General features: G+C 40.5%; 2 protein-coding genes across 3 annotated transcripts; both read right to left on the reverse strand.

Annotated features, from left to right (window-relative positions):
• Positions 1-961: 961 nt before the first annotated feature.
• On the reverse strand, positions 962-4,181 carry LOC110006110 (insulin). Its single transcript, XM_020661338.3, has 3 exons — positions 4,067-4,181; positions 3,133-3,328; positions 962-1,319 (listed from the first exon to the last, which is right to left on the reverse strand). Exons 2-3 carry the CDS (start codon positions 3,314-3,316, stop codon positions 1,138-1,140), a joined length of 366 nt encoding a protein of 121 aa, XP_020516994.1. The 5' UTR covers positions 3,317-3,328; positions 4,067-4,181; the 3' UTR covers positions 962-1,137.
• Positions 4,182-7,560: 3,379 nt separating this feature from the next.
• On the reverse strand, positions 7,561-10,955 carry LOC109995268 (E3 ubiquitin-protein ligase RNF26). 2 transcript variants are annotated; one of them, XM_020648937.3, is made up of 3 exons: positions 10,818-10,955; positions 10,629-10,725; positions 7,561-9,814 (listed from the first exon to the last, which is right to left on the reverse strand). In XM_020648937.3, the coding sequence occupies exons 2-3, from the start codon at positions 10,632-10,634 to the stop codon at positions 8,549-8,551; spliced, it is 1,272 nt and encodes a 423-aa protein (XP_020504593.1). In that variant the 5' UTR covers positions 10,635-10,725; positions 10,818-10,955; the 3' UTR covers positions 7,561-8,548. The 2 variants fall into 2 exon arrangements, with proteins under 2 accessions (XP_020504593.1, XP_020504594.1); XM_020648938.3 differs by lacking the exon at positions 10,629-10,725 and having other exon boundaries at positions 10,818-10,934.
• Positions 10,956-11,217: the final 262 nt, after the last annotated feature.

Here is an 11,217-nt window from a genome sequence, read left to right on the forward strand (position 1 = left end):
ATACTGAGCAATAAATTAGAAGAGACTTGAAAAGACAATAACAAAAGTGTAATTATAATAGTAATATTAATAAGAAGAAGAAGAAGAAGAAGAAGAATAAGAAAATGAGTAAAAAGAACAAGAAACAGAAAGAGAGGAAAAGAAAAAAGCAAGAAAAGATAATCCTTGTTTGTCGGTATGAGAAGCAGAAGAGAGGATTGAGAAGGGTGTTTATGTGCAGACATTTATTTGTTACGGTTTCCTCCTTTAAGGGCTTACCATCAAATTGTCAATGGAATCTTTTGTCAGTCAGCCTACGTTCATTTTTTGTTTTAATGCATCCGGACTTCAGTATGTTTTTTCATATGAAAATGGTATGATTGAGAGCCCATCTGTGAAAAAAATGATGATTGGTAAAAGGATTTAAGCTTGTGTAGTGCTTTTCTAGTCTTCTGAATACTCAAAGCGCTTTAACGCTGCACACCCATTCACACACTGATGGCTGAGGCAGCTATGTGACGTGGTCATATTAGGTAATCCCATTCATACACATTTATACGCTGCCAACAAACAGAAGGACACACTGTACTGCCGAAGGACACATCGGACATGTTGCTGTAGGAGCTGGGGATCAAACCCTCGACATTCTGGTTCAGAGACGACCGACTCTAACAGTGATCCACAACCGGCAATAGATATAGATATTCAGCCACGGCCTGCTCCGACCTCACCCCTAATTAATGTAAGTTTGAAATATTCAAGAACGCAGTGGATAGAAATGTACTTAACTGTGTCCTGTGGAAATTTTCATTGGTGCCACTTAACTAAATTTATTTGGGATTATTTGGCTTCACCGTGAATTTAACTGTAAATCTTTACAAATGCACTTTCTAATGATGTTCCATTAAGGCCTAGTTATTAACAAAAATAAATAAATGAGTATACAAAAATACAGCAAATCAATGAACACATTTCAAAAAAGTTCTCAATTCATGAAACTTTATTTCTTAGGAAAAAATAATTTCATCCATTTCTCTGCAATTCATTTAACAGCATTTGGTTTTCAGAGAGAGGACAGCACTGCCTCTTCTGAAGCGGGAGGAGGGGGTGTAGACTATGTTAGCCAAGAAGCTAAGCGAGGCTATACAAAGCCAGGCCTTAGTTACAGTAGTTCTGCAGGTCGAAGAGGTTGCAGGGTCTGTGGCAGCACTGCTCCACAATGCCGCGCTTAACCATCATCTCCATCTGGTCCTTGAAGGGCAGGTCCTTAAAGGCGTACTCCGCCACCTCGTTCTCGCCGCCCGCTGTTGCCGCTCCACCTGCACTCTGAGGGAGGAAACCTGCCGGGACAAACAAACGGACGTTCAGAATGGAAGTCATCACTAGCCCCATTCAGACTGTCCGTTTAAAGTGCTCCCTATTTGCACCACTCTGACGTCTCTCCTTCAATATGAATGTCACGGTGGTGTAATTGGGGGATGAAGTGATCCCACCACTGTACCGCTATCGGAGGTAGTAACAGAGGCGTTGCAGGGTAAAGACAGGATCGGCTGAGCCAGCGGGGGAGATAAGCGCTGTGTGTGTGTGTGTGTGTGTGCATGTACATGTTTCATTACATGCAATGCTTTCACAATGCTGAAATGTGAATTCACAGACTGGGACACCAATATTATGCTGCTGTGGAATCAATATGAACGTACAAAGACTGACAGCAGAGCTTCGTTGCAGCACTGTTGTGAAATCGCACTCTGAAAAGGGCCACTGACTGAAGACTAGGGACCGTGCTCTCTCCTGTTATGTTCACCCTGCCCTAAGGTTGACTTTCATTACAACTCTGAGCTCTGCCACATGCAGAAATATTCTGACAACACTGACACTGATTGTTGGTTGTGTCAGGGATGGACAGGAGGGGGAGTATGGGAGCCTGGTTGAGGACTTTGTGAGGTGAGAATGGTGGGATGAAGTCGCTATGACACTGATCTGCTATTGGAGGAAGTGACCTGGCCCCAAAAGCGTCTAGCTCTTTGCCTGTTTCTCAGTTGACCTAAAGTTAGTTTGAGGCAGCATTTCCAACATGGCGACTGCCAGTTTCAAGCTTACTCTTCAGAAACCAATGGGTGACGTCACCAAGACTACATCCGCATTTTATAGTCTATGGCCGTACTTCTCGGGCCTCTGCAACGCCATAACGCTACAGTAGAAATCACACACTGCGTCAGCAATGAAGGTTGTGGATGCAATGTAAAAGTACAAAGAAGTAATGACAGAAAATCTTCATTATGTTTGTTCATCGTGTTTCAGAAAAGCAAAGTATAAAGGCCATAGTAATACAACGCATCAAGCTGACTTGCTGCATGTAGAGTCTATAGCTATTGCTGATTTCCTGCTCTTCTACCTCACTGGGCCTTTGAGCAGTGTAATAAAATAAACATTAAACCACATATTTCAAGAAGAAGATAATAATAAAATATATATACCACAATATAACAATACAAACATTGTATAAAGCAAATAAATGAGAAATTAAATTTATAGCAACCTAAAAATGAACACAGCTCTACTTTGCTGTTAGCCAGCTCTTGGTAAGTTGAAAGTCCTTTATGGAGAAAGCTGGTAAGGTCGAACACCTCTCAGTTATGGCAGAGGAGAAACATGCAGAAGTCATTTACTCTTGGACTTAAAGCATTTGGATTGCACAGCTGTTTCACAGATAAAGCTTGTTTTGGTGTATTTATGTGAACTTACTGGAATATGTATTACACAATTACACCTCAAAATATACACAGACTTTGACTATCTACTTGTCATGTTTAACTTTGCACTACCTCCGTACAGACACTGCTGTGCCAGAAAAAAGAAAATGCGCAGCTGCACAATACGTGTCTCTTTCAACTTGTTGTACAGGTCTGATTTTTAAATTAGTTTAAAAAGTATAAAATTGATTTAAAAATGTGCACAGGTTTTATTTAAACTTTTGTTAAGGGTTCCACATAAACAGATGAGGCAGAGTGTTGGTGAATGTTAGATGTCGTTTCATGTCATGTTATGAATCTATCTATAAGAAGACTAAAACAATTTAAAAATCAGATATGAAAATAAACACATAGTTTAGGTTTAGTGCATCTTGTAGTCTCTTTAAGCCCAGCATCTCACCCATCAGAGTGTCGGCGGATCTCTTGGGGTTGTAGAAGAAGCCTCGCTCCCCGCAGACCAGGTAAAGGGCGTCGACCAGGTGAGAACCGCACAGGTGCTGAGGAGAGGGGACGGACTGAGTGCCCGGCCACGACACAGCCAGTAAGACCAGCAGAAACACGGACTGGAGACCCAGAGCAGCCATACTGGAGGAGAGCTGAAAAAACACACATGAACAATGATTCTAAACAATATGATGCGATAAGATCACTTAGATTGAGATGCAATAAGAGAAGATAGGAGAGGGTGTAACATGATGCAGTACAATACAATCTTATGCGATGAGTGTTTATGATGTGTTTCTTATCACATCTCATATACGATATGACTATTGCCCCCTTGTAGGAATATTTGCCTTAGACTTAAGTGCTGCACACATTTAGCTGCCTCTATAGTCCTCCAATTTAGCCCACTAATAAATAAATAAACACTACTACTGAAGCTAAAGTATATGCAGAAATTTCAGTTAATTTTAAAAAAAATTTTTTAGAGTGTAGTAATAAGATAAAATACAATAATCAGAAGATTATTTTCTGAAATCAAAGAAATTTTAGGAGAAAGAGAAGGGGTAGAAAATACAGAAGTGGAGAGCAGCTCACCTGTAGATTAAGGAGGAGGTGTAATCAGGAAAGGGGTGAGGAATTGGGTAAAGTGGACAGAGGAAGAGAGCTCATAGTAGTCAGAGGAGCAGTCAGTACCTAAGAAAGAGGAGGATTAGATAGAGCAAGGAGAGAAGGGAAACTCAGCGTAGAGTAAGAGGGGGAGGTGAAGATGGAGAAGACAGAAAAGCATCTGAATTGAAAAAGAAGGACATGTAAAGGAGGAGGGCAGCACAGCTCTAGATTTGGAAGAGGAGACAAAGGAGTAGACCGAGGGAGAGGGAAGAGAAACTCACCTGGAGGAGGAGGTGATCCTGTGATGAAGAGGTGAAGCAGGGATTGCTGAGAGCTGAAGGGTTTGAGGCAGAATCTAAATTCTCTTCTTTATTTATACTCCACCAGCACCCCCTGGACACGCCTACTGCTTTGTGTGTATGTGTGTGTGTGTGTGTGAGAGAGTGTAGGTTTACTTCTGATTGACTGCTCACATCACTTAGTAAAACAAACAGCGCTAATGAGCCGACTTGATCTGATCACCTGTGATAGACAAATATTGCTCATCAGTCAGCCAGCTGAGCTCAGCAGCCCACCAGAGAACACAGATTTATTTTAATAATGTAGGGAACAAAGTTGTAGTTTGTTGTACAGTACATCTGGAGCTGTGCGGTCATTTTCATCTGATTATTAATCTCTTCGCTGAGCTGGTACACTTTCAGCTCTCATATAACCCCATTTCAGACTTCAACAAAACTTTTTCGGGGTGAGTTGCATGTATGAATGCAAACGGCCAAATTTTTAACCCCAACTTTACCCAGAATGTTTCCTGCCAGTCCTCTTGTAAAATTTCCCTAGAAAATATTCCGGAAAGCTCGTGTCCGAGCTGAAGTCGTCAAGTACCTTTGACCTGTGCCACACCAGTGTGATCTTCTGATGTTATTAAGGTACTTCATATTCTTTTAGGCTCACCAGTTTGTTATTTTCTACTCATTCATTGATACTGTGATACAACAGTGAGTTCAGACCAAGAAATCTGATTGGACAATATGTATTATATGAGTGACAATATAGGATAATAACATCACTAGGACTTTTCACATCATGTATCCCTCCTCCTAAGCCTGGATTTCTGTATACTTCTGTATCTACAGCGTTAAGCCTGCTGCCTTGTGCCTATGACCGAATATTCAGTACAACAGTCCCTCTTGTGTGATATTGCTTAACAACATCTAGCATTGATTTAAAGGTAGCCTTTGAAGGGTGCATTCAAAGACTGATTGTGTCATTAAGTCAAAGCATGACCCATTTCAAAATGTCTTTAAATGCGTGCTCCTCTCCCCGCCAGATGAAAGATCCATTAGATGCATCATTCATGGCCCAAAATATATATTTTTTTTTTACAGATTTATTTTGGGGGATTTCCGTTCATTTCATAGAACAGTGGATAGAGTAGGAAACCGGGAGACAGAGCGGGGAATGTCATGCAGTAAAGGAGCCGCAGGTTGGACTTGAACCTGGGCTGCCTACTTGGAAGGCACTTGCCTCCGTACATGGAGCGCAACCTAAACACTAGTCCATCTGTGCCTCAACGGCAATTTTAAGTGTAAGCTGTTGGTGTAAACTCAATAACACAGGTAGCAACACAAATGTTAAAAAAAAAGAAAAAAAAAGAAGAAAAAAAAAAAAAAGGAAACGAACGTGTACTTGAAACTTCAAGGTATCCTAAAAATAACAAGTGACGCGCATGATGTAGTTATGTTAGCTAGTAATGAAAAGGTAAGGGTGGGAACAGGTGGTGACACAAACGGTAAATACTCAATACATTAGTACTGTTCTGTACTGTACAGTTCTGCTTCAGTGAAAACTTAGTTTGATTTTTTTTTTTATATCCTTTATTAATCCCAAAGGGAAATTTGGGTTTACACTCTGTTATTTTTAGGGACATGCTTCTCACACACATGGGCCAGAATCACACACATGCACAAACAGGACTTGTGGACACACGTTGGTGGAGAGATGTCAGAGTGCGGCTGCTACACACTATGCACAACAGAGCAGTTGGGGGGTTCAGTGCCTTGCTCAAGGGCACCTCAGCAGTGCTCGGGAGATGCCCTGGCACCTTTTCAGTGACCAGACCAACTTCCATATTATGGTCCGCACTGGGACTTGAACCTGCAACCCTCCAGTTGCCAACCCAAGTCCCTACAGACTGAGCTTCTGCCAGCCCTTTTAGTTTAGTTTGAACGTATGTCTAGTTTAGGACAGAGTTTACGCACTGGGTTTGAATCCCAAGCTTCTGCAGCCACACGTCCGATGTGACCTTGGGCAAGACACTTAACCCCCTGATGTTATTGAAGATTTCCCCACTCAACGTTTACACTAGCTGTAGATTAACACTATCTTTGTAGGTTATAGTAATACTATCTTATCATTATGCTTTGTCATATTTTACACACATTTTCATTGCTGTTTGTGGATTAATGGCTGTCAATTGAAGTTATTTTCAACCATTAGCCGGTGTTCTATTGAATAGTGCTGTCCATCTAGTGTGCTAACATGAGGCTCTGTGCAGTAGTGGGATCATTTTATGATAGGAGCTATTTATTTCATTTATTGAGATATGCTGATAATTGTGTAATTTTAAATAAAGGTTGTATTATAGAGTATCAAAGTTTGCTTCCTTACAGCACAAATGCAGCAAGTAGTGTTTTATTAAATGATTCTGTGCATAGAGAATTACAGTTTACAGATAGTCGTCCATGAAGATACAAATCCCCTGAACTCTTAAATAATAGAGCACCAAAACTTGCTCCCCATTCTCTGACAATGCACATACAAGTATTTTTGATCTAAAGCTATTTTGTACTGGTAGCATTATTTCATAGGGGATACAGATAGCCTCTGCTGTTGTTTCGCACAATATAGAATCAAAGCAACCCTTTTATCACATCACCTGAAACATAGTTACTTCTGCCATTAGAGGTTAGCCAAACTATAAATATAAATAAAGGATCTAATAAGCTGTTGCAGAGATGACATACAGGATTGTTTCAGGTATGAAACATGAAATAAACAGCCAAGTAATACTCTGTTCGTTGATCAATCTTTCAGTTTTTACCGTTTTAAAAAAAGGTTGACTTACTATTGGAACAAAAATATAAAGTTTAGGTTTCTCTACGTTAAAATCGCTGAGGAGTGGCGGACTATACAAAACCAAGAGCTTTAACTGGCGACTCCCAACACTTACACACATGGAAACACACCAGGTGCTTAATGGGTGTCACATCTGTGCTGACAGCGCTCTTCTTTCCGCCTGTTGGTCACTGAGAGGGAAACTCAGCAAACCGTGCGGAGCGTCACCATGATGACAGAAGAGGACGCAGGACCAAAAGTGTTTCTGAGAACTTCTCTAAATCAAAGTCTACATAAATCTCCCAGAAACCACCTCTGACTAAAGATCTCCATTATGGTCTCTAAAGTAAAGATGCATATTTTTGAATGAATAGTATTAATTATTTTATGTTTACTGCTGGTAGAGTCTTTTTCCCTGTTGAAACACTTTATGCATGGAGCCTTTCATGTGTTTGTGCAACTACAAATTATTTAAGTGAATTATTCTTTTGTCAGTTCACGTTATTTAGCTGCTTCGTCTGCTGGTAAAAACATTTACACTGTATATTTGCAGGGTATTTGGAGATTGTTTAGGAAATAAGGACAGAATGCACTTAACTTGGTTAAATCTTAAAAACTGAGTGCTGGATCCTTTTTAAAAAAACAAATTGAAAAGAGAAGGAAAGATTCATTTTTTTAATAAAATAGTAAGTTACATATTTAATACATGTGTCAATATGAAGCCTACTCTTGTTGTAAACAAGTCATTGTTATTTGTTATGGTCTTAAGTGATATAAAGGTTTGTAATGTGTCATTTTGCTTTTTAAGTGATTCCCATTTGCGCTTCTTCCCCATTCTAATTCATGCTACATGATATTAAGGCTTTATTACTTTCAACACGCTGCAATAAAACAGCTAAACAAATGACAAATGTATTAAATGAAAAGTGAAACACAACTTCTAGTGAAGTATAAAACATTCACATTTATCATGAAAACAGTTTTGGGAATCAGGAACAGTATTGAATAATTAAATCACCTGGAATACATTTTTGGATTTAAAGAAAATCAAGGAATAATATCTTAAACTTCAGCTTTAATAAATAACAAGAGCAGAAAGTAAGGCATAACTATAAGAAGCAGTATGATAAAGAAAAGGAGGTACCGACTACTTATGAGGGTAAGAATTTGGCAGTTTGAAGGAATAAAATTCACTTAATATGAACTTCCACAGTAGATGTGCAGTCTTCTTAAACATATTTGACAACCTTCATATGTTTACATAAATGTTCAAATATATATATAGTATATAGTTATATTATATATATAATAATAATACTGTACATAAGTCTTGGCACAAATCCTCACATGTAATTATCCAGTGTTGATTATCAGCAGCAGCTACAAACAAAAAAATGATTTGTCGTTGTTTTGGCTTATGTGAACATACAGACTCTTTTTTTTCATGATGAAAAAGCAAATTGCACAAATACTTTTCAGAGGAGTGGAAAAGTCCTGACTTGTTTTGTTTTTTATTTTTTAGAAAATATTGCAACATGTAATAAACAAACAGACCAGCAGTTGGCACTTCTTGATACATAAGGACTTTCATTTAACATCCAGACTTACAAAGATTTATCATAGTGCAGCAAAAGAAACAGTTTTGTTGGTCAGAGAAAGACGTCCATGGTCTTTGTGATTGGCTGCCTGCAGAGCGGACAGCACCGTTGTTGCACAGCTCGGCGCTGCGTCAGGATGTCGGCGCAGTGTCTGCAGAGGCAGAGGTGACGACACGGCAGCAGCAGCACCGTCTTACTCTGGTCCTGACAGATGACACACTTTTTCCTCTCCTCCTGCTCCTTCAGCAAGCTGAGCAGCTCCATGTCTGTCAGAGGGCCGATGACATCAGGAGATTTTTTTTGGTCTTTGGTCTTGCTGCTGCTTGCTGGCTTGCTGTCATCCCGAGTATGGAGCGGCAGAGAGTCTGGCGGGCTTGGTTCAGCCTCTGGCACATTGGTCTCAGTATTTAGAATACCTGTGTGTGTGTGCGGAGGCCTTGTTCTGCTCACGTCCTGTGCGGTGCGGATGTAGACAGCCTGATTGGCCAGAGCTTGTTCCACAATAGTTTGAATGTGACCTGCTCCTTGGAGAGCGTTCATGAATCTGACGCTCAGGCGTGCAGCGTGGACAGGAAGTGTTGGGTTCATAAACAGCAGGGCAATCAAGACGATGACAGCGGTGATGAGCAGGACATGCAAGTCTAACGTCAAAACACTGAGGAAAACTCGTCCCAGCGCAGCCAGGAAGTCCAACAGCAGTTGGCAGGGGGTCCACAGCAGCACAGAGGCCCCGACCAGGCAGCTGTACAGGAAGGTCAGCAAAGTCAGAGCCAGATCCACCACCCTGTGCAAAGGATCCGCCACCACCTCCCACACCCCAACCAGCACAGAGGCACAGTTCTGCGTGCTGATGAGGACAATGTTGATCACTGTGTTGACAAAATAAAGCACAAGGCTGAGCGCGATGCAGAGGCCTTCACACGTCTGCCGCAGGATGCAGCCTCCTGATATGAACCCACGGTGCAGCACGTCTTTTATTCGCCACCCCATGTGGCAGAAGAGATGTCCCACCATCTTGAAGCTTTCAAGCACTCCTCCCAGCATCTGCAGCCAGCCCTCCACAACCTGCAGGGCCCCGCAGGCCGCACAGGAGACAGCCTCCGTGGCAGTGAGGAAGGAGAAAAGAGCGAAGTTCCAGTACTCGACCAAACTGGAGCTGCTCAGGGCGACCATCGTGCTGTGCAGGGAGGCACCAACGCCGGACAGGAAGCGAAGCAGCCAGGTAAACGCCCTGACGAGCAGGTCGAGCAGCAGGCAGCAGGCGTCCACACATCTCCCGACAGCAAGAGAGACAACGTTCACTTCATCCATATTAGGCTGAGAGGTGAGAGAGGGGCAATGTGAGCAGCATCAATCAGGCACTGATAGACAATTTACATATTTAAAGAGAGACCACTAATATTTTTAGAAGGGGTGAGCGCATATCTGACCCTAACTAGACTAAACATTCTTCTACGGTGGAAATTCTTTGGTTACAGAGGGACTATTGGACATTAAAGCGTACTTAGGGTGAAACTGCAACTACTAGTGAATTTCATTTTTTCCCCCAGATAACAAAGTCTACACTACATTTAAAGGTCAAACTTCAACTAAAGAAATGAAAAGGAAATGGTTGTCCATGTTGATTGTCATGATTTGATTTGCTCCAGTAGAGGATCAGTTAAGAGAGAAATGACTTTCTACATGGTACTGACTCTAAGCATCATGGCCTGAACAGTATATGTCAACATGCTATACCTATAAAATATGTTTATAATTTGGTTAATACCAATAAAATAACTCATAACCCATGCACCAATATTTATATTTAACATTTGTATAGAGTTAACATGAAGGGTCTTCAAAGTAGTGAGTCAGTGTTGTCATGAGATGCTAACCATAGTGCACTTTGTTTATGTCTAATTTAAGTCAACAGATATTGTGGGGCTTACAATGAAAGCAAAACATGTCACAAGTTACAATCAATTTGAATTATAATTATTGTGTATAGTGTTAATGCCGAATTTACAAGAGGTTATGGTTAATTTAAATGAAGTACTCTAATCTCGGTCTTAGGCGTGCGTTTTCTTTGACACTATAAATTTAGATTTTTTTTAACGGAGTTTCGCATAAGGACAGAACCGTAACATACCCTCATATCTAAACTTGTTTGTATAGTTGTTATCCGTTATCTCCCATGTCGGAGTAATAACCAGCAGAGGCAAACCACACCCATTAGCATCAGATAGCTGGTTAGAAACATATACAAAACAAAACAAGCTTTCCGTGAATAACAAAACAAAAAATAAATCAGTACGTGACAAAAGACAGCATGACTTACGGTGACCACATGGCGCGCGGGGGGGGATTAGTAACAGGCACGTGCACATACTATAGTAGAAATTAGGCACATTTTAGCATGTTTTCATCTTTTTTTTTTTCTTCTTCGTTGTGTTTGATTTAAGAACCAGCCAGCAACGTAAAAGCTGCATTACGCCACCTCCCTTTACTTTGGTGTATTACAACGCATTGGTGTAAGATGTGCTGAAATAATGTATTTGAAAGCAAAAAGCATTACTTTAAAATGATCTAGCCTATTTAAAGTAGGCATAATAAAATGAGAACATTTTTTTTTACATTTTAATTTTCTATGTTTGACTTGATAATCAACAATACTCATTTTTTGTAATAAACAATGTGCGAAAAGAGGACTTTTTTTTTTTTTTTTACAAATCTGAAGT

The sequence above is a fragment of the Labrus bergylta genome, chromosome 14 (genome assembly GCF_963930695.1).
Source record: "Labrus bergylta chromosome 14, fLabBer1.1, whole genome shotgun sequence".
Classification (NCBI taxonomy): Eukaryota; Metazoa; Chordata; class Actinopteri; order Labriformes; family Labridae; genus Labrus; species Labrus bergylta.